Raw genomic sequence first — 25974 nt, forward strand, 5'->3', positions numbered from 1 at the left:
AATGCCAAGTAAATCCCTTCAGAATTATTTAAATTTTTAAACCATTCTCATTCAATGACATAAATATTATCACTGACCTTTTGGTAGAAATAGTTTCCCAAACATTCAGAACAATAGAGTTTTATTTCTGGATCTACTTTAAAAATCAGCACCAGACAACCAACTAGTTTTTCTAAAACTCTTAACAGGTAAATCCAGGTGAGCGAGTATTTAAAATCTGTTTTGTTTTGTTTTTTTTTATATGGAAATAATAACCTCCAGAAACATTTCTTTAAATTCTTTAAGGTTTTTTTGGTTGCAATTCTTATTTTTCAATCTTTTAAATTCTTTTAAGTCTTTCCTTTAGTGTAGATTCTATTATGCAAGAATTATACAAATAGCTATAACTTATTTACATCACTCCTGAATTTAAGAGAAGCCTAAATTTACCAAAAATAAACAAGTAAAGGCATATATTTATAGTAATAACAGAAAACATTAACAGTATTTTTGAAACTTCTTTAATATAGTTTGCAATGTAACTTACAACTTAACAGATTAAATAGATTATTAGTCTCTATAATGAAATGGTGCTTAAACTGTTTGTGTTGGACATTCCTTATATATTAAACAAATTCTATAAGAAAGAAGTATACAGTTAACCCTTGAACAATGTAGGTGCTAAGGATGCTGACCCCATGTATAACTGAAAATTCACATATAATTTTTGACCCCTAAATCTTACCAATAATTGTAGTTAACCAGAACTATTCACTGGTAGCCTTTTTGACAACATAAACAGTAGGTTAGCACATATTTTATGTTATACTGTATTCTCACAATAAAGTTAGCTAGAGAAAAGAAAATTTTACTAGGAAAATCATAAAGAAGAGAAAATGCGTTTACAATTTGAAAAAAAAAATCCAAGTTTAAGTGGACCTGCATAGTTCAAGTCTGTGTTGTTCAAGGATCAGCTATAATTTTAAGCCATTCTTTTAATATCTTGATGTAATTTGAGGGAACTTTCTAGTTCCCCTTTTGATTCTTAGAGAAATAAAAATATCAATGTAAAACTTACTTCTGTCTGACTAATTATAATCAACCAGGAAAACTGAAGGAAATCTTATTGTTTTATGTAACTTTAAGCTGGCAAGTGTAAGGCATTAAATGAAAAAAGTTATTCAAATTATATAGATTTAAAATATTCATTTTTAGACTTCAGGTTGCCAACAGTAAGTCATTTTAATGAAAAACTAATTAAATATAAGAACTTCAAGTGTTTTATTTTTAAATATTGCTCCTAAAGGAATCAATCCAAAATAGTCTGAGATTTAAAAGTTAATAATATTTTCAGGAAGGCAAAAGGGAAAAGATCTGCTTACATCTCTCCAAAATGCCTTTCCTCAGTTCCTGGAATACAAAGTGTGGTTATGGTCAATGAATATCCAGAAAACTATCAATGTGGAAATGTCCAGAGGATCAGGTGACCCTCTAAGAAAGTATGTAGTACAAAGCAGTCGTTTAGTAAATACCAGGCCAATGAACAAATGATTCTTGAATTCACTAAAATAAGCAAAGGGAGAGTGAAAAAACATTCTTCAAAGTTTTAAAAATATACTCAAAGTTTAATAATTACAGAAGCTTAATATATCATGGAAACACTTGACACTGAAAATAGTAAAACTTGACACCAAAGAGTCATTGTTTTACACAGAGAAAAGTTTCCTTAAGAATACATTACCACAAGATGTGACTCTATTCCTGAATGACTCAAGATACATCCAAGATTGTCAGCAAATTATTATTACTTATAACCGTGAATGTCACGGTCACAGAGATGGAACAAATATTTCCTCAGTATTTCCATTGTGATGTTATCAACAATAGAACTGTAAAGTGCAGAAAACATTAATTAGATCCCTAATGATATTGCGGGGTAATAAGTTATAAAACATAGCATGTCATTGAAATTATTTAATAAAAATCTTGTATTCTGGAACCCCTTATGGCTCAGTTGGTTAAGCGACTGTCTTCAGCTTGGGTCATGATCCCAGGGTCCTGGATCGAGCCCCATATCAGGCTCACTGCTCCACAGGAAGCCTGCTTCTCCCTCTCCCTCTGCCTGCCCCTCCCCCTGCTTTGGCTCTCTCTTTCTCTCTCTCTGTCAGATAAAAAAATAAAAATTTAAAAACTTTTTATATTCTGATTATAAAATCAAAATTTATTGCAGAAAATTTGAAATAGAGGAAAACATAAAGAAAAAAGTGACCTATAATTCCCATTACACAGAGAAAACCAGTATTAACATTTTGATGTGTTTCTGTGCTGCCTTTCCTTTACATTCATAGTAAGTATTTATTTGGAAAATTAGGATTATTTTGTATATGAACATTATATTTTATTTTTCACATGTTTTATTGTGTCTCTTTTATCACTAAATGAAATATTAAATAATGATTGCACAATATACCATCACATGGATGATTCATACTTAATCATACTGAGCTAATGTTTACCATTTAGATGTTTTAAATTTTTCACTATTATAAATTACTTTACAATGGACACCATTATATGTAAGTCTTTATCTGAGGTTTTAATTATTTTTTTGTGAGATTCGTAGTTACTTGTCACAGGGTATGAACAGTTAAGAGTTTCATTAAATTATCACCAAATTATTTTCCAATGATTATACCAGTTTATACTTCTACTAGACATGCATTTGAGTTCCCATCTCACTGTATTTTAGACAACACTATAAATTGTCGTTTCTTTTTTAAAAAATTCAATTTTGATAAGCAAAGTAAATTTGTCCTCATAACTTAAAATGATGTCTCTCTGATTAGTAGTGAAAAAAAATTGTTTATTTTTTTAATTATATTTCCTTTGAGATTTTTCTGTTCCTTTCCTTTATCTTTTTTCTAGTGATTATTCCTGCTGATTTCTATAAGCTATTTCTAGAAAAAAACTATAGAAACATTATATTTATTGCAATAATTTGCCAGTTTGCATTTGACACTTGATTTTACTCATGATGTTTTTGACATATAGTTAAATAATTAAATTTATCAATTTTTAACCCTTACAATTTCTCCAATTTCTTCTGATAGCATTTAAATTTCTCGTGCATATATGAAAAACTTTACATTGCATGCATAAATAGTATTATAAATGACCTGAAATATTTTATGTACAGCCTTTTTTTTTCTTTTCTCTCTTCCTCTCTTTCCTGTATGCTTCCATCCACAATGCCTTCCCTTCCCAACCTCCACAATTTTAAATACCTCTGAAATAGCTCACTTTTACCCAAAAAGCACTTTATTTTTAAATGTATATTCTGTTATCATTGATGACAGTAAATTGCTAAGAATTTACAAGTGAAAATAGTCTTTTAAAAAATTTTTATGGTGATAAAATACACATAATAAAATTTTACTCATATTTTAGTATATAGTTTAGTGGTATTAAGTACAACTTATATTTTTTGTAACCATCATCACTGTTTCCAGAATTCTTTTATCATACCAAAATGAAACTCCATACATATTAAACAATAACCATCCATTTCCTTCCTCATGCTGACAACTATCATTCTACTTTCTGTCCCTACGAATTTTACTTTAATTCATGTAAGTAAGACTTTAATTCATGCAACATTTGTCCTTTTGTGTCTAATTTATTTCACTTAGCATGACATCTTCAAGTTTCATCCATGTTTTAACATGTGTCAGAATTTCATTTTTTCTTCAAGTTGAATAATGTTTCATTGTACATATACACCACATTTTGTTCATCCATTCACTCATCAATGGACATTTGGGTTGTTCCCAACTTTCATTATTGTGAATAATTCTCCTTTGAACATGAGTGTAGGAAATAGTTTTTTCAATATCATTGTTAATCAGTGCATATATAGTTACTGAAATTGTTTGAGAACACTGATGCTAATTGCTGGCCCTAAAATTATGAATCAGTCTTACCTAACCCATATAGAGAAGTTGTTTGTACTGAATATTCCTCTTAAGACCTCATAAGCCATCCCTGTGCATATAATCTGTTATTTTTCTTGAAAATATGCTGGAAGAATGTTAAAAGAGTAGCTACATAAGTAATAGCTTCAGGAGATTGATACTACCCCAGAACTGGGCATGTGCCATGTCCACATAAACCATGAAAGCCTTGAAAAATATGCTCCTCATCCTTCTAAACCAGTTAGTTTAGCAGTCAAATTGGACATATTATAAATTAGTACCTCATTTATCCATAATTTTTTTCTCAACAGAGAAGTCAGGAATGACTGAAGAAAATCATACCATGAAAAGTGAGTTTATCCTCACAGGATTTACAGATAATCCGGAGTTAAAGACCCTTCTGTTTGTGGTGTTCTTTGTCATCTATCTGATTACCATGGTGGGGAATCTAGGCCTGGTGATACTGATTTCAAAAGAGCATCATCTTCACACACCAATGTACATCTTTCTAGGCAACTTGGCTATTGTGGATTCTTGCTGCGCCTCTGCCATTACTCCTAAGATGTTAGGGAACTTCTTTTCTGAGAACAGAGTGGCTTCCCTCTATGAATGCATGGCACAATTTTATTTTCTTTGCACGGTTGAAACTGCAGATTGCTTTCTCCTGGCAGCAATGGCCTATGATCGCTATGTGGCCATATGCAGTCCACTGCAGTACCACACCATGATGTCAAAGAAACTCTGTGTTCAGATGACCACAGGGGCCTACATAGCTGGAAACCTGCATTCCATGATTCATGTAGGGTTTCTGTTTAGGTTAGCTTTCTGTGGATCTAATCACATTAAGCACTTTTATTGTGATATTCTTCCTTTATACAGACTCTCCTGTGTTGACCCTTATATCAATGAACTGGTACTATTTGTCTTTTCAGGCTCAATTCAAGTCTTCACCATAGGCGGTGTCTTAATATCTTACTTCTACATTCTCTTTACTATTTTCAAAATGAAATCCAAAGAAGGAAGGGTCAAAGCCTTTTCTACCTGTGCATCCCACTTTTTATCCGTTTCATTATTCTATGGATCTCTTTTTTTCATGTACATTAGACCAAATTTGCTTGAAGAAGGTGATAGGGATATTCCAGCTGCGATGTTGTTTACAATAGTAGTTCCTTTACTAAATCCTTTCATCTATAGCCTAAGAAATAAGGAAGTAATAACTGTCTTGAGAAAAATTCTGAAGAAAAAAAGATCTCATGAAAATTGGAAACAAATGACATCTACTATAACTTAATGATTTAAAGGTGGAAAATACTTCCAAGTGAAATTACAGAGAAAATGCACAAATTATATGTAAAATATTAAAATATATAATAATAAAATCAATTTAGGAAGCAATACATATGGGAGAAAATATACAGGAAAGAGAAAACTGCTAAATCTTAACTCAAAGTAACAAAAATCAAAACCAAATTTGTAATTTATTCAAGAAAGAGCTGCACATGTTGCCAAGTTCATGGGTAGTTTCAGCATCAGGGATTGGGATTATCAACCTCCAAAAGGAAAACAATATCAGTTGCACACATAAAGGAGAATTCTGTTTAACATTTACAGGCAGTTTACCTTAATAGCACGGAGTATGAGCACTCCAGTTAGGATGAAAGACCTTAGGGACATGTGAACCTTCAACCAATGAAATCACTCACAACCATGAGAGACAAAGTTGAAGCAAGTAAATTTTGAGGAAGTAGTCTTAATAGCATTGTGGAGGACACTATAGTTAGGATAAAGGTAGTAAGAAAATGAAGCTATCAAATAAAATTGAGTATTATATTTCCAAGTTAAAGTTCCAAAAGAGTTAAATAATATAAAATAAACACAGAATGTCAACTTCAGGAGTAGTTATCTTCAGAAAGAGTTATTTATTCCTATATGTACACTCATAAAGATGCCATAACACAAAGTTCATATAAGATTTGAGAGCTTCCATTCTCATTGAGCTACATTAAACTTATCTAACCTCCTTCTTGAGAGATGAGGAAAGGGTTCAATAATGAGGGCAATACTGTATCATATACAGACATGAAGCTATGATTGTTGAACTATGGGTAGGGCTTATCTACAATAATTCCTTTTTTTTTTCTTTTCACCATTGCAAAACCTGAAGTTGTGGAATGTAGGTTGAATTAAGTGATTTTATCTATTTATCTTTAAGAATTAAATGATTTTAATGTCAAAATTAAAGAACTACTTTTTGTTTATTTATTCAACATAGATTTATTGAGACCTTGCTGTGTAGAAACACTACTCTGGGATATATCAGTTACCAAAATACCAGCTTTTCCATCTTCTTAAGTAAAAAACACTGTCATGATTTTAATGACTAATTTCTGGATTAAGGAGGACCCATATCAAAAAGAAAAATTTCCCCTTCTATCTCTTCTTTTGATGCTCTGAGGTCACATCTAAATTCCCAAAAGGCAATTGATGGGTTACAGCTCTGGTCCAGGCTAGCCAGCCACTAAAGCTGACTTCACATGGAAGAGGTTAAATCCATTTAGAAAAACTTGTGGGAACATAGATGCAATATTTCCAATCCCCTAATTCATGAATACAAACTTATAATCACTTTGTTTCCATTTGTAACTTCCAAAAAAAAAAAATCTAATCTAGCTAATGCCATATAATTAGACATTTTAAGATTTGAAATTGAGACATTTCAAGATCTTTCTTGGTTGTTTCTAATTTATTTTCTTAAAATACTTTATTTAAAAAAAATTTAAAAAGGGCGCCTGGGTGGCTCAGTGGGTTAAAGCCTCTGCCTTCGGCTCGGGTCATGATCTCAGAGTCCTGGGATCGAGCCCCGCGTCGGGCTCTCTGCTCAAGCAGGGAGCCTGCTTCCTCCTCTCTCTCTCTGCCTGCCTCTCTGCCTGCTTGTGATCTCTGTCTGTCAAATAAATAAAAAACTTAAAAAAAATTTTTAAAATAAAAAAAATAAATATTTACTTATTTATTTTAGAGACAGAACACAAAAGTGAGAGGAGGAGCAGAGGCAGAGGGGGAAAGAATCTCATGCAGGCTCCACATTGATTTGGGAGCCCAACTCAGGACTCCATCTCATGACCCTGAGATCACAACCTGAGCCCAAACCAAGAGTCAGAGGCTCAACTGACTGAGACCCAGGTGTCCTTGTGGTTTCTAATTTAAACCCCATCAATTTAAGCTTTACCCAACCCTACCACCACCCTTCCTTGAGTGCATCTAAATGTATAGGTACTTGTCTGATATGTCATTAAAGACAAGTGTCATGTTACAGTTTGAGCTTTGTCCCTGCTATATCCCTTTGAGATGTTTGATCTTCTTTGACTTTTTGGTTATCTCTTGATTCCACTTTCATTTTTTATTTCTGTGTTCATATCTAGTCCCCACGCTAGACGTGGAAACATGATTTCACCTAAACCTTTACTTTTTAATTTCACAAGTCTTCTGTCAAGTCTGCTGGCTCAGTCTCTCTTGTTTTCTCCCTCTGCTAATTTCTGAGTAATTTCTCTTGACCTCCCTGTCTAGGATATTTAAGAAGATGGAAAAACTGGTATTTGGATAATTGATATACCCCAGCACCTAACTGAAGGAAAGGTCCACAAGAAGATTGAAGGGCACCATTTTTACACTTCTAATGATGCTCAGTAAGGGTTTAGTGTAAGATTTTGAAAGCTATCATGGGTCCCTCTGGAAAGTTCCTCTTCCCATATTTCTCCAAAATTCAATGGGCATTTGATTGTCTTTCCATCTAATTCCCAGAACACCCCCCAGGAATGTAAGTTACAGAATACCATCTCGGCAAACACTAAGTATTTCCTTATGACTTTCCTTTATTTTTTTTTTAAAGATTTTATTTATTTATTGACAGAGAGAAATCACAAGTAGGCAGAGAGGCAAGCAGAGAGAGAGGAGGAAGCAGGCTCCCCGCCGAGCGGAAAGCCCAATGTGGGGCTCGAACCCAGGACCTGGGATCATGACCTGAGCCGAAGGCAGCGGCTTAACCCACTGAGCCACCCAGGCGCCCCCTTATGACTTTCCTTTAATCCCCCAATTTACTACATCTACATTTCTAGGGTGATACCTAGCTCTTACCTTATCATAAATGCTTCCCAAATCTAATTTTATGAAGTAAATTTTTTTAAAAGATTTTATTTATTTATTTGACAGAGAGAGATCACAAGTAGACAGAGAGGCAGGCAGAGAGAGAGAGGGAAGCAGGCTTCTTGCTGAGCAGAGAGCCCGATGTGGGACTTGATCCCAGGACCCTGAGATCATGACCTGAGCCGAAGGCAGCGGCTTAACCCACTGAGCCACCCAGGCGCCCCTGAAGTAAATTTATACTTTGGAACAGTCCCTAAAAACAAGTTTTAAAAATTTTTAAAAAAATAAAATAAATAAATAAACAGCAACAACAACAACAACAACAAAAAACGAGGTTTTCTCAGTCTATTCCTTCTGTCTGGATTTTCAGTTATGCTTAGGAAAAAAAGCAAGTGAGATTGACATTGTTGTGCTCTGATATTTCTCTAAGCAATAAATCTGAACTGCACAAGCTACTGTCTGAAATGTCAGAAATGATTACCGGGCAGAATTGAATCACAGACTGTTTTCACATAAATACTGCTGGATATAGGAAGAAAACTTTCATAAAATTAATCCTTTTAAAATCTTGACCAATATTCCACAGTAAGTGGAGAAAAGAGATTTGTTTAGGACATTATTTTGAAAAACAAAACAAACGTATGGAAATAAGTATGCTATCTTACACTTAACCAAAATTTAGTTATAATCACAAATGTGTACAAATTTGGCAAACAATGAGTTAAGTGTCAAGTATTTTTCTTGGCCTTAATTTCCAGGAGAATAAAGTGTGATAACTAGATACAACCTTTACTTAACTTTTGAATTGAAGGAGTGATAATAATGAATACTAATAATGGGACAATTTTGTAAAATGTCCAAAGTCTCCACCAATTTTCCCAAGTGTCCCTCCTAATTCTTATTGTACAAACTCTTATCCATTGAATGTGCTTTTATTTTTCTCATTTATTATCCACTTTTTAATTGTCCTAACTCTACCAGGTCCTATTTGTCAATGGGGCTTTATATATCCTTCAAGTAGTTCTCCAAGAAGACATTCATCAACTATATTAAGTCTATTGCATCTTTCTCAAGAATGTCTCACATTGAATTTGAATAATGTTTACTATATCAGAGTATCAGTAAATAATATGATGGCATGATGGTTGAAGACAGTAGTGTTAAGCAGGGATGAATGTGTAAGGGGAAATTAATTCTGTTAAGTGGTTAATTAATTTAGGAATATTGCATGTTATGAGAAGTCTTACCTCCCCAAGGAAGCATTGTCACTTCAGAGACTTACAAATTGACACTATATTAACAAGAATCTCTGTGTTGGTTCATCAGTTAACATTGAAATGTAACCTCATTATGTATACAAAGATTAACATTTGAGCTAATTTGTAGGTATCTGTAATTCTGGCAATACTTTCTTTTCACATTTTAATTATTGGGGTTTTACCTGAATCCTAATATGCCATCTCCTGTTACCAGGCTGAATTCAACTGAGTATCCAGAGTTTGGTGACATGAAGAATATTTATTCCTTACATACGCCTCTATGCAAGTCATTTAACTCTTCCATATAGACCATTCCTTTTTAGAATTATATTAGTCCTCACTTAATACCTATTGCCAGTCCAGAAAAATTACTCTGAAGTTGGCAATGCTTGCTTGTGTAGGTCTGCTTCATCAATGAACCAATTTCACCTCTTAATTTTATTTTATTTTTTTAAAGATTTTATTTATTTATTTGAGAGAGAGAGAGAAGATGGAGAGTGAGAAGCAGACTCCCCACTAAGCAGAGAGCCTGATGTGGGACTCTATCCCAGGGCTCTGGGATCATGACCTGAGCCAAAGACAGATGCTTAACTGACTGAGCCACCCAGGCACCCAAAATGATTTTAAATATTGCTTCATAAATCATGCTGATTAAGTATCAGAGAAGGAGAATATAATATCTACTGACCATTCAACTCTAGAAATCATACTTACTGTTAAAACTTTAATTCAGTTTAATACCATAACTCTCCAGATGGGACTATTGGGACTGTGTGCATGGGAGGGGAAAAAAAAAACCCTATGTTTTGGTAGATAATCCTTCCAACATCATAGCAAATAAAATACCTCTTTGCACATTTGGATGTGCCTCCATCTTGTATGTCTTTCAGACATACTGAGATATAAACCGACTGGATGTAATCACAATGAAAATGGAAATTTGTATTTGTATACATAATATTATATATAATTTGAATTTGTATACATAATATAGAAGATAAAATTACAGAAAATAATGAAGCTGAAAAGAAGAGGGAAAGAAAACTATTAGATCATGAATATAGACTCAGGGAACTCAACAATTCCATAAACACAATATTATCTATATCATAGGGGTCCCAGAAGAAGAGCAAGAAAAGAGGGCAGAAAAATAATTTGAATGCATTGTAGCTGAAAACTTCCCTAATCTTAGGGAAGATAACAGTCATTCAACTCCAAGAGGCACAGAGAATTCCCCTCAAAATCAACAAAAACAGGTCAACACCAAGGTATATCATAATAAAATTTGCAAAATACAAAGATAAAGAGAGAATTCTAAAAGCAGCTAGGGACAAAAGGTCCTTAACAAACAAGGGTAGACACACAGAATCAGCAGACCTGTCTACAGAAACTTCACAGGTCAGAAGAAAATGACATGATATATTCAATGTGCTAAATGGGAAAAATATGCAGCTAAGCATACTTTATCCAGCAAGGCTGTCATTTAGAATAGAAGGAAAGATAGTTTCCAGGACCCTCAAAAACTAAAGGAGTTTGTGAACCTTAAACCAGCTCTGCAAGAAATATTAAAGGGAACCTTTTGAGCAAGAAAGAAATACCAAAAGCAAAAAAGACTAGAAAGGAACAGAGATGATCTACAGGAAAAGCAACTTTACAAGTAATATAATGACACTAAATTTACATCTAACAGTAGTAACTCTGAATGTAAATAGGCTGAAATACTCCAATCAAAAGACACAGAGTATCAAGATGTCTGGGTGGCTCAGTCAATTAAACATCCGACTCTTGATTTCAGTTCAGGTCATGATCTCAGGATCATGAGATCAAGCCCCCTTTCAGACTCCATGCTGAGCATGGAGTCTGCTTGAAATTGTCTCTCTCCTTCTACCCTGCTACTTCTTACCTTGTGCTCTTCCTAAAATAAATGAATAAAATCTTTAAAAAAAAAAAAAGACATCAAAATGGATTAAAAAAAAAAAAGACCCATCTATATGCTGCTTATAAGAGACTCATTTTACACCCAATGACCCCTCCAGATTGAAAGTGAGGGGATGGAGAACCATTTATTATGCTAATAAGCATCAAAGGAAAGCTGGAGTAGCCATACTTATGTCAGACGAACTACATTTTAAAACAAAGACTGGAGGTGCCTGGATGACTCCGTCAGTTAAGCTTCTGCCTTCAGCTCAGTTCATGATCCCAGGACCCTGGGATGCAGCTCCACATCAGGTTCCCTGCTCAGCAGGGAGTCTGCTTCTCTCACTCTGTTTGCCCCTCCTCCAATTTTCTCTCTCACTCCCTCTCTCTTAAAATAAATAAATAAAATCTTCTAAAAAATGTTTTAAAAAAGACTTATTTTCTAATAAGAGATGAATAAGTATCCAAAAAATAAATCTAACAATTGTAAATACTTATGCCCCTAACTTGAGAGTAGCCTAACATATAAATCAATTAATGATAATCCTAAAGAAACTCATTGATAATAATATAATAATAGTAGGGAACTTTAACACCCCACTTACAACAATGGATTGATCATATAAGCAGATCAACTAAGAAACAAGGGCTTTGAAGGACACACTGAGCCAGATGGACTTAACATATATTCATAGCATTTCATCTGAAAACAGCAGAATACACATTTTTTTTTCAAGCGCACACAGAACATTCTGCAGAATAGATCACATACTGTATCACAAATCAGGGCTCAATGGATACAAAAAGATTGAGATCATACCATGCATATTTTCTTACCACAATATTATGAGACTTGAAGTTAATGACAAGAAAAAGTTTGGAAACACCATAAATACATAGAGGTTAAAGAACATCCAACCAGGGCACCTGGGTGGCTCAGTTGGTTGAGTGACTGCCTTCTGCTTGGGTTATGATCCTGAGGTCCTGGGATCGAGTCCCACATTGGACTCTTTGCTCAGCAGGGAGTCTGCTTCTCCCTCTGACCTTCCCCTTCTCTCTTTGAGAGAGAGAGAATGAGAGAGAGAGAGAGCATGAGAAAAAAAAGAACATCCAACTAAAGAATGAATGGACTAACCAGGAAATTCAAGAAGAAATAAAAAATACATGGAAGCAAATGAAAATGAGCACACAGCAGTCCAAAACCTTTTGGATGCAGCAAAGATGGTCATAAGGGAGAAATATATAGCAATACAGTCTTCCTCAAGAAGCAAGAAAAGTCTCAAATACACAACCTAACCTTACACTTAAAAGAGATGAAAAAAAGAATAGAAAATAAAGCCTAATGCCATCAGAAGAAAGAAATAATAAAAATTAGAGCAGAAATAAATGATATAGAAATTAAAAAAGAAAAAAGAACAGATCAATGAAACAAGGAGCTGGTTCTTTGAAAGAATTAACAAAATTGATAAACATCTAGACAGACTTATCAAAAAGAAAAGAGAAAGCACTCAAATAAATAAAATCATGAATGAAGGAGGAGAGATCACAACCAGAACCTCAGAAATACAATTATAAGAGAATATTATGAGCAACTATATGACAATAAATTGGGAAATTTGGAAAAAATGGATAAATCCCTAGAGACATATAGTCTACCAAAACTGAAACAGGAAGAAATAGAAAATTTGGACAGACACATAACCAGGACAGAAATTGAATCAGTAATAAAGAACCTCTGAATGAACAAGAGTCCAGGGCTGGATGGCTTCCCAGGAGAATTCTACTGGTTATTTAAAGAATTAAAGCCTTCTTTAATTAAGCCTTCTTCAGAATACTTCTGAAACTGTTCCAGAAAATAGAAATGCAAGGAAAACTCCCATTCTCACTGAGGTCAACATTACCTTGATTCCAAAACCAGACAAAGACCCCATCAAAAAGGAGCATTACAAACCAATATCCCTGATGAACATGGATGTAAAAATTCTCAAGGAGACACTACCAAATTGAGTCCAGCAGTACATTAAAAGAATTGTTTGCCTGGATCAAGTGGGATTTATTCCTGGGCTGCAGCAGTAGTTCAATATCAGCAAATCAATCAAATTGATATATCACATTAATAGAAGAAAGGATAAGAACCATATGATCTTGTTAATAGATGCAGAAAAAGCATTTGACAAAATACAATATTCTTTCTTGATAAAAACCTCAAGAAAATAAGGATAGAAGGAATATACCTCAACACCATAAAGGCCATATATGAAATACCCACAGCTAATATTATCCTCAATGGGAAAAAACTGAGAGCTTTTCCCCCAAGGTCAGGAATGTGACTGGATGTCCACTCTCACCATTGTTGTTCAACGTAGTACTGGAAGTCCTAGCCTCAGCAACAAGACAACAAAAAGAAATAAAATGCACCCAAATTAGCAAGGAAGACGTCAAACTTTCGGTCTTTGCAGACAACATGATACTCTATGTACACAATCTGTTCCATTCCATCCAAAACCTGCTAGAAGTGGTATGTGAATTCAACAAAGTCACAGGATATAAAATCAATGTACAGAAATCTGTTGCATTTATATATACCAATACTGAAGCAGGGAAATACAAATCAACCATGATGAGATACTACCTCACACCTGTCAGGAAGGCTAAAATTAACTCAGGAAACAAAAGATCTTGATGAGGATGCAGAGAAAGGAGAAAAGGGAACACTTTTACACTGTTGATGGGAATGCAAACTGGTGCAGCCACTCTGGAAAACAGTATGGAGGTTCCTCAAAAACTTAAAAATAGGACTACCCTAAGATCCAGCAACTGCACTATTAGGTATCTATCCAAAAGATACAAAAGTACTGATTCAAAGGGTCACATGCAGCCCAATGTTAACAGTAGCACTATCAACAACAGCCAAGTCATGGAAAGAGTCCAGTGTTCATTAACTGATAAATGGATAAAGAAGTGGTATACATATATAATGGAATATTACTCAGCAATCAAAATGAATGAAATCTTGCCATTTGCAACAACATGGATGGGACTAGAATGTATTATGCTAAGTGAAGTAAGTTAATCAGAGAAAGACAAATATTGTATGATTTCACTCATAAATGTAATTTAAGACACAAAACAGATGAACATATAGGAAGTGAAGGAAAAAAATCAAAGAAGATAAAAACGAGAGGGAGGGAACCCATAAGAGACTCTTAACCATAGAGAACAAACTGAGGGATGCTAGAGGGAGGTGAGTGGAGGAATTGGCTGAGTGGGGGATAGGCATTAAGGAGGACCCTTGTGATGAGCATGGATTTTTTTTTTATTTTTTAAAGATTTTATTTATTTATTTGATAGACAGAGATCACAAGTAGGCAGAGAGGCAGGCAAGAGAGGAGGAAGCAGGCTCCCTGCTGAGCAGTGAGCCCGATGCAGGGCTTGATTCCAGGACCCTGAGATCATGACCCGAGCCAAAGACAGAGGCTTTAAACCACTGAGCCACTCAGGCGCCCTTAGAACCAAGAATTTTTAAACACAATATAAAACCTTATTCGAATTTCAGGAATAGTGTTATAAAAATCTATCCCCTTGCCATCCATTTTTCTCCTTCAAACCCTGGAACTCTACCTAAATTTTCATCCATTCTTTTTTTTTTTAATCTTTTTTTTTATTTATTTATTTTCAGCATAAGAGTATTCATTGTTTTTGCACCACACCCAGTGCTCCATGCAATCCGTGCTCTCTCCAATACCCACCACCTGGTTCCCCCAACCTCCCACCCCCCGCCCCTTCAAAACCCTCAGACTGTTTTTCAGAGTCCATAGTCTCTCATGGTTCACCTCCCCTTCCAATTTCCCTCAACTCCCTTCTCCTCTCTAACTCCCCTTGTCCTCCATGTTATTTGTTATGCTCCACAAATAAGTGAAACCATATGATAATTGACTTTCTCTGCTTGACTTATTTCACTCAGCATAATCTCTTCCAGTCCCATCCATGTTGCTACAAAAGTTGGGTATTCATCCTTTCTGATGGAGGCATAATACTCCATAGTGTATATGGACCACATCTTCCTTGTCCATTCGTCCGTTGAAGGGCATCTTGATTCTTTCCACAGTTTGGCGACCGTGGCCATTGCTGCTATAAACACTGAGGTACAGATGGCCCTTCTTTTCACTACATCTGAATCTTTGGGGTAAATACCTAGTAGTGATGAGCATGGATTTTTATATGGGTGTTATATTTAAGTGATGAATCATTAAATTCTACTCTTGAAACCAATACTATACTATCTGTTATCTAACTTAAACTTAAAAATCTTGGAAAAAAGTAGAAATCATCTGTATCTTCTAAGCAGAAATTTATTTTTAATGAAGTTCAGCTTAATAATTCTTCCTTTATGGATCATGACATTGGCATTATATCTAAAAAGTCATTGCCAACCCCAAAGTCATCCCGATTTTCTTCTATGTTTGTTTAGAAATATAAAAGTAAATCAAAAAAAAAAAAAAGTGACAAGAGTTGAAGTGACTGACAGTTGAAGAAGGCAGAAATTTCAGTGAAGTTATAGATGCCTTGTTTCATTTTAAGCCATGTAAAATAATAAGCATACAAATTATTTTGATAAAAATAAAATATAAATTTGAAAACATTGATAACAATATATTACATTCAGCTTGAACATTTTGTTCCTCACCATTTCTAATGTTTAAGGTAGAAAACTAAGTTAGCATTTTTGAGGAAAGATATGTTAGTTTCAAATGATTGAAATTCCATGCTTCTTTTGGCTTTCTGTGTCCATCAAAAACGACAGAAACTCCTTGAGAAAAGTGTTCCATGACAAGGAGCAGCAAGAGAATATGTACCATATTTGCAAGGGTAGGATCTGAAGAAAGGTGTGTATTAATTGTTCATATAGGGAGTGAAAGGATTGTTGGTAAAAGGTGAGAGATAGGCTTCAGGGATCTAAAAAGGGTAATATTTATGATGTTCATCTGAAAAATGCTAGAGCTGGTCTAGGCAGAAGGCAAACAGGGCATGATCCTGTCACAGGTCTTATAAAATATTGCAACTACAGTATATATTGGCCCCTGCGGAAAGAAAACTTCCTTTCTATTCCACTGTGACCTATGGTCCAGTTAGTTACTGCTATGAGGCTCTTAAACTCAGTAACTTCACACGATAATAATAATTATGTCCCATGGTGGGGGGTTGACTGTGCTCACCTAGGCAAGTTCTTACTCAGTATTATCACATAGTTGCAGCCATATGATGACTGAGGCTAGAATCATCTTAAAAGTTTTTCCATTTTTATGACCGGCCATGGTACTGGCTGCCAGATGAGATCCCAGTCAACATGGGGTGTCTCCTTGTGACCTCTTGTTACAGGTTGAATTGTGCCCCTAAAAAGCTTTGTTGATGTCCTAACTCCCGGTACCTGAGAATGTGACCTTACTCAGAAATGAGAACTTTACTTAGTTAATCAAGTTAAAATGAGGTCATTTGGGTGGGCCTAAAACCAATGTGACCAGTGTCTTACATAAAAGGGGAAATTTGGACACAGAGACACATATGCAGAAAGAAGACAATGCAGAGAGACAGAGGGAGAATGTCATGTGAAAATGGAGGGTTGCAGTGATATAGCTGTGAGCCAGACAATCCCCAAAAATGCCAGCAAGCCACCAGAAGCTAGGAAGAGACAGGGATGATCCTTCTGTACAGGTTTCAGAGAGACCATGGCCCTGACTAAACCTTGATTTCAAACTTCTAGGCTCCAGATGTGTGAGGTGATAAATTACAATTGTTTCTAAACCACTCGCCTTGTGATACTTTGTTATGGCAGTCCCAGGAAACAAATACATCTGAGTTTCCTTACAGCAGGACTACCGAGTTCCAAGAATGAGTATACCAAGAGAACAAGGCAGAAGTGCATGGCCCTTTGAAGGTCTGATTTTGGATGTCACATAATGGCACTTCTGCTATCTTTCATCACTGAGACAGCCACAACATTTTACTTACATTCAAGGTGAGGGGACAAAGACCCCTTAATGGGAAAAACATCAGCAACACATTGTAAGAACATGTGGTATAAAATAGAGTGTGTTGGTCATCCCAGCTTACACCAATTATAAGGACTTAGGAAGAACTGAGAAAGGTAATAGGACAGGAGTAAGGGTTGAGTTCAGATACAGAATGTTAAGGGCTGCTTGACTCACTTGTTCTTTGTAAAATTTGTTTTCCCCTGAAAAAAAATGTGAAATGGTTGTTCTGAAACAAAAAGTATAGCAGTGAACTCTGAGTTTGGCTTTTCATTTTCTGGGCTCCTCAGATCTTCCCTCACTTCTATCCCTCCAGAAAGCCAAAATACTATGAGAGAAGTACAGTTATTATCCCCATGTAGCATGCAAGAAAATAAAGCTCAGTATGGTTTAGTCACTTGAGCACTATTCCACAGTAGCATTTTTTATTTGCACTCCCGGCTAACTACAAAACCCACATTCTCACTTACCACACAGGAAGTCCCAAGGAGCTGCACAGAATTGTTTTAGTTTAGCCTAGGAAGTGCAAAACAGCATAGTACTTTTTAAAAATTAATTTCCAAGATTTAAAAACCAGGAGAACATTTAAAATTTTAACCTCTCTTGAAAGGTTGGGAGATCTGGCAATAATTAGAACTTTTTATGCTACTTACCTGTCCCCCTAGAACATTTGAATGTGTAATTTTGCATTACAAAATACTGCCTCTCATCATACTTAAGTATTTCAATATTTATTACACTAAAAACATTTGCTAACTTACTATTATAAATTATAAAATATGTTGTTTGAATAATTTCCTGGCTTTTGGTGTGTGAGAATAATAATAATAATAATAATAATAATAATACAATATTATTATAATAATAATATAATAATAATAATAATCTGAAACCATGAACTGTTTCAGATCACTTTTTTATAGTGAAAACATTAAAAAGGAGAGAAATAACCAAAAAGGCCCAGAAGGGAGAATTTATTAACTCACTGATTAATTCATATGTAGTCAGATATATAGTAGGTGATTAAAAAAGCAAAAATAACTAATGCTAAGTAAATAAGCTAACTATGTTTATTTTTCAAAAAGAAAATCTTACATAGTAGATGACTGTTAAACAATACCTTTTTTTTGTAATTGTTTCAGTTTTATAGGGCAGGAGGTATAGGTATGAAGTTGACACCTAATATAATTCACTTTAAGCAAATATGTGTTTTCCTTTTATTAACTAGAACTTATTATTTTATTTAGTTTAAATTATCTTCAATTCTTTGCATTATACTTATGTTTGTTTTTGTTGCTGAGTCAATACCAATACCAGACAGGCACAAGACTAGTTAGTCTTGCTTAGCATGTTCACAAAGCAATTCTCCTTCATAAAGGAATGAAAGCCAAGTGCAAATATGGGAAAGAGTCCATTATCAAATTAGTATGTTAACTTTGGAGAAATGAATCATTATATGATGATATTACTTAAAGACACACTTTCTTTAATACTTTAGAAAGTAAGGATAAAAAACTACCTGTGAAATAAAGGAAAACTGACTGAGATAAAAGCCCAAACCTTTCTGTGAAGAGAAAGAAACCACTGGGAATTTTTTTTTTAATACAGAAATATGTATCTGTGCGGAACTAATTCTTCATAAAAGCAAAGAAGGAACATGAGAAAAGAACCATCTTTGGGCTGTGACCCTGATGGGTAGACTAGGCAGGCACCTAGGCTTCCAGGTATGTCCTCTTAAAGGAGATTGTGGGACATACGTTTAACATATTTGACATAAATCTGAGCATAGACTAAAAGAGTTACTTGAGATGACCACAACTGGGAACAACTGGGCAGGGAAAATTGATTTATTCAACCCTGGAAGAGAACTCCTAAAGTAGTTCTATGAGTGTCAAAGTAATGTAATTTGAGGGGTTCCAAACTATTCTCCTAGTCAAAATATCTCTCTCTCTTTATAGCAGTGACATATTCCACCATTAGAATATTGAGACAAATATGGTGAATAAACTTTGTATTTCCTGCCAAATGAGCAAGCAATAGCATGATTAATTAATGAAGGGTATTGTTCTTAGACTCAAAATGAAATCTGTTACACTTCCACATTAGTGAAAATAATTAGTGAAAATTAGTGAAAAAACAGAAAAAAATCTGTGTTTTTAGTAGCAGCCCATGTTCTAAGAGGGCAGGGATGCAGTGTGCATTACCAGGGCCTATTGCAATGCCTGGCACCAGTTGAGGTATTTAAAGATTTGGCGGGGTGGTGCAGGGGTGGGGGAAATGAAGGAAGGTAGGATGGAAAGGAGAGGAAGAGAGAAAGGAAGGCAGGCAGGAAAGAAGGAAAGAAGAAAGGCAAGGAAGAACGATATAAAACAAATAATTAAGAATAAGGTCTTGGAAGTTCAGGGGTTAAAATGGAAATAGCTTACCTGGAAGAAGTGACTCATTATACCAGTAGCACAAATGAATTCAGTGGGTATTTTGACAGTGATTCAGAAGAAAGCAGCCTAGAGGCACAAACCTAGGAAGCTATTATTCTCACACACCAAAAGTCAGATAATGCCCCAAATGTGTAGTCCTCAGGGGCAGCCTGAGGACACCAGGCTGGACAGGAAGAAGCAGAACTAAAAATGGGAAGGACAGAGCCCCTGAAACAAGTTATCTTCTTAGTTTTATGTTGGCTACACTGGAAGTGTGGCTCTCAAAGACACATCACCTGAGCACTCTCTCAGTCTTATCGCAAGAAACAAATGTAATACTGAAATTTATTATGACAAGAATTTTTGCAGAAGCAAGCTATAACCACCAAAGAGATGAAATCTTTGACATAATTTCCCCAGTAACCCGAGGGTAGTCCTCCTTTTCACTGCTCTCCAGTGACCTCCTCAGTCCCTCCTGTACAGTGTGTCATCTTTCTTCCTGATCCTCAGGAAAACATGTACTGAGCTCCTGTTAGTACAGGAAACGATACAGAGCTACACACAGTGAAAAGAATTACATAGGCACAATCCCTGCTCCTTATTTAGTTTTTTTTTTAAAAGCAAAAATTGCTCTACTCTTCCCCCCTAAAGCAGTCCCTGCTCCCCCAGTTTAAACCCACCTATCGGCAGTCAGCATGGCTCTTGGAACCTAACTGCCTGCAGTCCCCTATAGAAGCCCATAACCCTGTTTTCCGGGGCCCAGAAGTTCAAGTACAAACTCATCTGGGTCCACCGGTGTAAAATAAATCCGAGTTCTCCTACTTCTCCAAGGGTCACTTGGTCTCTTGCGGGTCTGGTTTTTATTTTCCTGAAGCACCAGGAACACAAGGACTGAGGAGGGAGTGGTAAGCCCACAGCTAAAGGAGAGACACTGATTTCACTTGTTAAAAGAAATATAGTCTGAAGATCTGCTGATGGAGGGTCTCTGAGAAACTCCCCTGAAATGGCTTTTAAAAGAGAAAGAACCAGCAATTGTGTATGGGCTATATGCCCCAACGTTAGATGATATCTGTACCAGCCACATTATACTGTCCTTCTTCCTAACCTACTCTTTCCACAGTTTAACCTTGGAAGGCCAGAAAGTCTCTGTTCATGTAGAAGAAAGTGACTGAGGGCAGAAAAGAGAGCTCACTTCCCTCCGCTACTGTAGGCCTCCGAGCCAAAGACAAGCCTAAGCTAAGAGAGACAGTTCCAACTCTGAATGGCTTTTTTGTTTTAATATTTCACTAACTGACCTGGATTACCAGACTGGACTGAAATTTTTTCATGTCCTTCTCAAAAAGGACTTTGATAGTATTTAGTAATCCTAGAATGTCCCTTATATTATACTAAGGTATGGGATGATTGGATCCATGGAGTTTAATAAGAGAGATGACACATAGAATCACTCCCCAACTTGAACTTTATTACCATAGTCAAGAACTTCACAGAGTGTGAAATAATAAGAGGGAGAATGAGCCCAAGGTAGATGGCCAGGGAAAATTTGGTGAATAAGTAAATATTACGCTTGATTTAAAAAATCAATAGGAGTTAGCCATGCAAAAGAGTGGGGACAGCATGGGGTGGGGCGGTCAGAAAAACCATTCAGGAAGAGAAAAATACTTTTTGAAAGCCTGTGGTGGGAAAGGAGATTGTTCTAGATACTGTGATTGTATAACAAATGACCCCAAAATGTAGCAGCAAAAACAACAAATTATTATTATCTCTTAGAGTTTTTAGGTTGAATGGGCTTAGCTGAGTGGTTCTTGATTGGAGGCTTGCAGGCTTACAGTAAGATAGTGGTGGAGCCGGAGTCATCTGAAGGCTTAGAAGGAATAGACATCCAAGTTGGCTGAGCACATGGTTGAAAGATGATCTTGGCTGTCAGCTGGGAGCTTAGCTTGGGGATTTGACTGGATCATCTACACAAGGTCTCTCCACGTGGCCTGGGCTTCACAGCATGGCAGGTGGGTTCTGAGAGGGAATGCTCCACAAGTGAGTATTCTAAAACCAATTGTTTCAGGAGAAAACCAACCTAAAGCCACATAACCTTTTATGAACTCATTGTATTATTTAAATCAAACTCTATTAGTCAAAGCAATACAAATTAGCCCAGATTCAGGGGAAGGGGACAGAAAATACACCTCTGAATGGCCGGGTGAATGAGGAATTATAAGGTCATGTTTTTAAACTATGGTAGGCATGACCCACTGAGAAAATTCAAAAGTCAGTCTTTTTGGAGAATGAAAATTGCTGGTGAGAGCATAAGGCCATTTTAGGAGCTTGGAAGGTATCCTAAGAATAATGAGACAGAATGCAAAGATTGTTGATAAATAAATAATCATCTAAGGCAACTTAGGAAAATGTAAAAATTATTTATTGAACCAAATATTGGACTAATTTCCTTTGAAGGAAATAATTATTGTTTGTTAAATATCTATTAATCAAGATGAGTACTATTTTAGAAATCAAGAGAGATTGGCATAATATTGGCAGAGTTCTTTGAGAACAGATCCTGATTGGAAATATATGATAAAATTTCCTCTTGATGAAAAGTTACCTCTTGATGACTATGCCTTTGAAATGAGACATCTTCATTCCATTAAAGTACTCATACTCCCCTCAGTTTACCTATTAAACTTGTAACAATGGAACAATGCCCTGACTTCATTGTAGAACTTTACTTCATAGTTTAAATATAGATAAAGATAGATAAGGATTGACTGCATCAAACTTCTCCAACAGTGTTGAGTTCTGAATCTTTTTTGTTTTTATTCATGTTATTATTGAATATGTGCTTTGATAATATATCACAAAAGAAAAATATTATAGTAACATACAGTAAACATTACAATACAAATGACAATTTGTTCATGAAAACTAGTAGTGGAATTAAAAAGGGCTTTTGGGGCAATTGAGTTTCTCCCGAAATTTTTTGCCTGAATAGTTGTCATTATTCCTCAGCTTTTTCAATAGGTGGCTCTCAGAGCCAGTCTGTATATTAACGGTGATGGCATTTCTTTAACATTAGGTGCCATCAGTCTCCATTACTTTTTTAAAATGTCAGTTAACATGCACTGTTGTATTAGTTTCAGGTGTACAATATAATGATTCAATAATTCTCTACATTATTCAGTGCTCATTACAATAAGTGTATTCTTAATCCCCTTTACCTATTTCACTCTTCCTCTACCCCTCCATTGGTAACCACCAGTTTGTTCTTTCTGTTTAAGTCTGTTCTTTTGTTTATCTCTTTTTTCTTTGCTCATTTGATTTGTTTCTTAAATTCTACATATAATTGAAATCATATGGCATTTGTCTTTCTCTGACTTATTTTACTGAGCATTATACTTATAGATCCATCCATGTTGTTGCAAATGGCAAGATTTCATTCTTTTTATGACTGAGTAATATTCCTGTGTGTGTGTGTGTGTGTGTGTGTGTGTGTGTGTGCGTGTGTCTGTGTGTATTACATCTTCTTTATCCATTTATTTATGGAGGGGCACTGGGTTGCTTCCATTATGCTGCAATAACCATAGAGGTGCATATTTCTTTTTGAATTAGTGTTTTCGTATTCTTTGGGTAAATACCCAGTAGTGGAATTACTGGATCATATGGTAATTTTATTTTTAATTTTTTTGAGGAATGTCCATATTGTGTCTGTTGGCCATCTATGTGTCTTCTTTGGAGAAATGTCTTCTGCCCATTTTTAATCAGATTACTTGGTTTTTGGGTGTTCGGTTGTATAAGTACTTTATATATTTTAGAAGCTAATCTCATCAGATATGTCATTTCCAAATATCTCCTTCCATTCAGTAAGTTGTCTTTTTTGTTTTGATGACTGTTTCTTTTGCTGTGCAGAAGCTTTTTATTTTTATGTAGTCCCAATAGTTTAATTTGGTTTTGTTTCTCTTGCCTTAGGAAACATTTCTAGAAAAATGTTGTTATGGCCGATGTCAGAAAAATTACTGTCTATGCTCTCTTCTAGGATTTTTATGGTTTTAGGTCTCACATTTAAGTCTTTAATCATTTTGAGTTTATTTTTGCATAGGATGTAAGAAAGTGCCTCAGTTTTAAACTTTTGCATGCAAAAGTTTTTCCAGCACCATTTGTTGAAGAAACTCTCTTTCCCATTGTTTTCCTCGTTTCATTTGTCAAAGATAAATTGACCGTATAAGTAAGGGTTTATTTCTGGGCTCTCTTCGGTTCCATAGATCCTTGTGTCTATTTGTGTGCCAGTAACATACGATCTTGATTACTACAGCTTTGCAGTGTATATGGAAATCTGGGATTGTGATACCCCTGTCTTGGTCTTTTACAAGATGGCTTTTGTTACTTGGGGTCTTTTGTGGTTCCATACAAATTTTAGAATTATTTGTTCGAGTTCTGTGGAAAAATGCTGTTGGTATTTTGATAGCATTTGCGTTAATTCTACAGATTGGGTAGCATGGACATTTTAACAATATTTGTCCTTCCAATCCATGAATATGGACTATCTTTCCATTTGTTTGTGTTATCTTCAATTTCTTTCATCAGTGTTTTATATAGTTCTGAAATGTCTTCTAAGCAAGTTGATTTAAAAAACTTTAAACATTTTCTAGATTAAGCTCTTCATATAAAATGTGCAAAAAATCACAAAAGCCTAAGTTGTTAACTTAAATTGTCCATTTCCCATCACAAGTGGCAAAGAACTGCACCCACATCCTATTCTAGGTAAGAGTGGGAAGGCTAAATCTATAAATCTCAATTACCTTGCAGGACCTGCTATAGAGCTTTCCCTCCAAAGTGTTAGACTTAAGCTCTTGTCTATCAATTCTAATTCTTTCCTAGATAATGTAATTTTAAGCATATATTTTACACTGAGGCTTTCTAATAATTTCAAGGATTATCACTCAGAAACCTCTTATTTCTTGAGTGACTACTCTTTGCAAGGCAATGTAGAAGATGTTTGGAGATACAAAGATTAAATAAGCAATACATTCTAGTACAGAAGATGAATGCATATTAATCAGTGCTATGCAAGGCAGGAAGTGACCAAAGCCACAAGAAAGAAGTTGCTCAGTGTGTTATAAAGAGTTCAAAAGCGGGGCGCCTGGGTGGCTCAGCGGGTTAAAGCCTCTGCCTTTGGCCCGGGTCGTGGTCCCAGGGTCCTGGGATCGAGCCCCGCATTGGGCTCTCTGCTCAGCGGGGAGCCTGCTTCCTCCTCTCTCTGCCTGCCTCTCTGCCTAGTTGTGATCTCCATCTGTCAAATAAATAAAAATCTTAAAAAAAAAAAATAAAAATAAAATAAAATAAAAAAGAGTTCAAAATAATAAGACATTTAGATAAGCTTTAAATTAGTCTACTTGGTAGTCTTTAATTGGTAAAGAAATGGCTATGATTTTGAAACTGTAATTTCAATAATGTGATATGGACAGAATTTGAATATGTGGAGAATAGTATTCCAGAAATAAAGGCAGTGTAATAAGAATCATGCACCTAAGAAAACACAAACTGGGAAAAAGCAATAGTGAGTTTGACCAAAGCTAAAGGAGGGAAACAGAAAATACTGCAAAGATACAACTAGCTAGTTCTAGAACTTGGATGGGAGACTAAATCTAGACTATTCTAGATTGTTTCTATAAGCAATGAGGAATCATTGAAAATTTTCTTTTAAAGATTTTATTTATTCATTTGAGAGAGAGAGAGAGAGAATGAGCAGGGGGAGGGGCAGAGGGAGAGGAAGAAGCAGACTCCCTGCTGAGTAGGGAACCTGACACACGCCTGGATCCCAGGATCCCAAGACCATAACCTGAGCCTAAGGCAGACACTTTACTGACTGAGCCACCCAGGTGCCCCTCATTGAAAATTTTTAAGTAAAGGGTTGATGTTTCATTGACTATATCCTTTGCTGTGCAGAAGCTTTTGATCTTGATGAAATCCCAAAAGTTCATTTTCGCTTTTGTTTCCTTTGCCTTTGGAGACATATCTTGAAAGAAGTTGCTGTGGCTGATATCGAAGAGGTTACTGCCTATATTCTCGTCTAGGATTCTGATGGATTCCTGTCTCACGTTGAGGTCTTTTATCCATTTTGAGTTTATCTTTGTGTACGGTGTAAGAGAATGGTCAAGTTTCATTCTTCTACATACAGCTGCCCAGTTTTCCCAGCACCATTTATTGAAGAGACTGTCTTTTTTCCACTGTATATTTTTTCCTGTTTTGTCGAAGATTAACTGACCATAGA

At 35.5% G+C, this 25974-nt stretch overlaps 1 protein-coding gene across 1 annotated transcript; it reads left to right on the forward strand.

Annotated features, from left to right (window-relative positions):
• Positions 1 to 4272: 4272 nt before the first annotated feature.
• LOC125095678 (olfactory receptor 5K1) lies at positions 4273 to 5241 on the forward strand. The gene has a single exon (XM_047722112.1). The coding sequence runs from the start codon at positions 4273 to 4275 to the stop codon at positions 5239 to 5241; it is 969 nt and encodes a 322-aa protein (XP_047578068.1).
• Positions 5242 to 25974: the final 20733 nt, after the last annotated feature.

This window comes from Lutra lutra, chromosome 1, assembly GCF_902655055.1.
Source record: "Lutra lutra chromosome 1, mLutLut1.2, whole genome shotgun sequence".
Taxonomy (NCBI): Eukaryota; Metazoa; Chordata; class Mammalia; order Carnivora; family Mustelidae; genus Lutra; species Lutra lutra.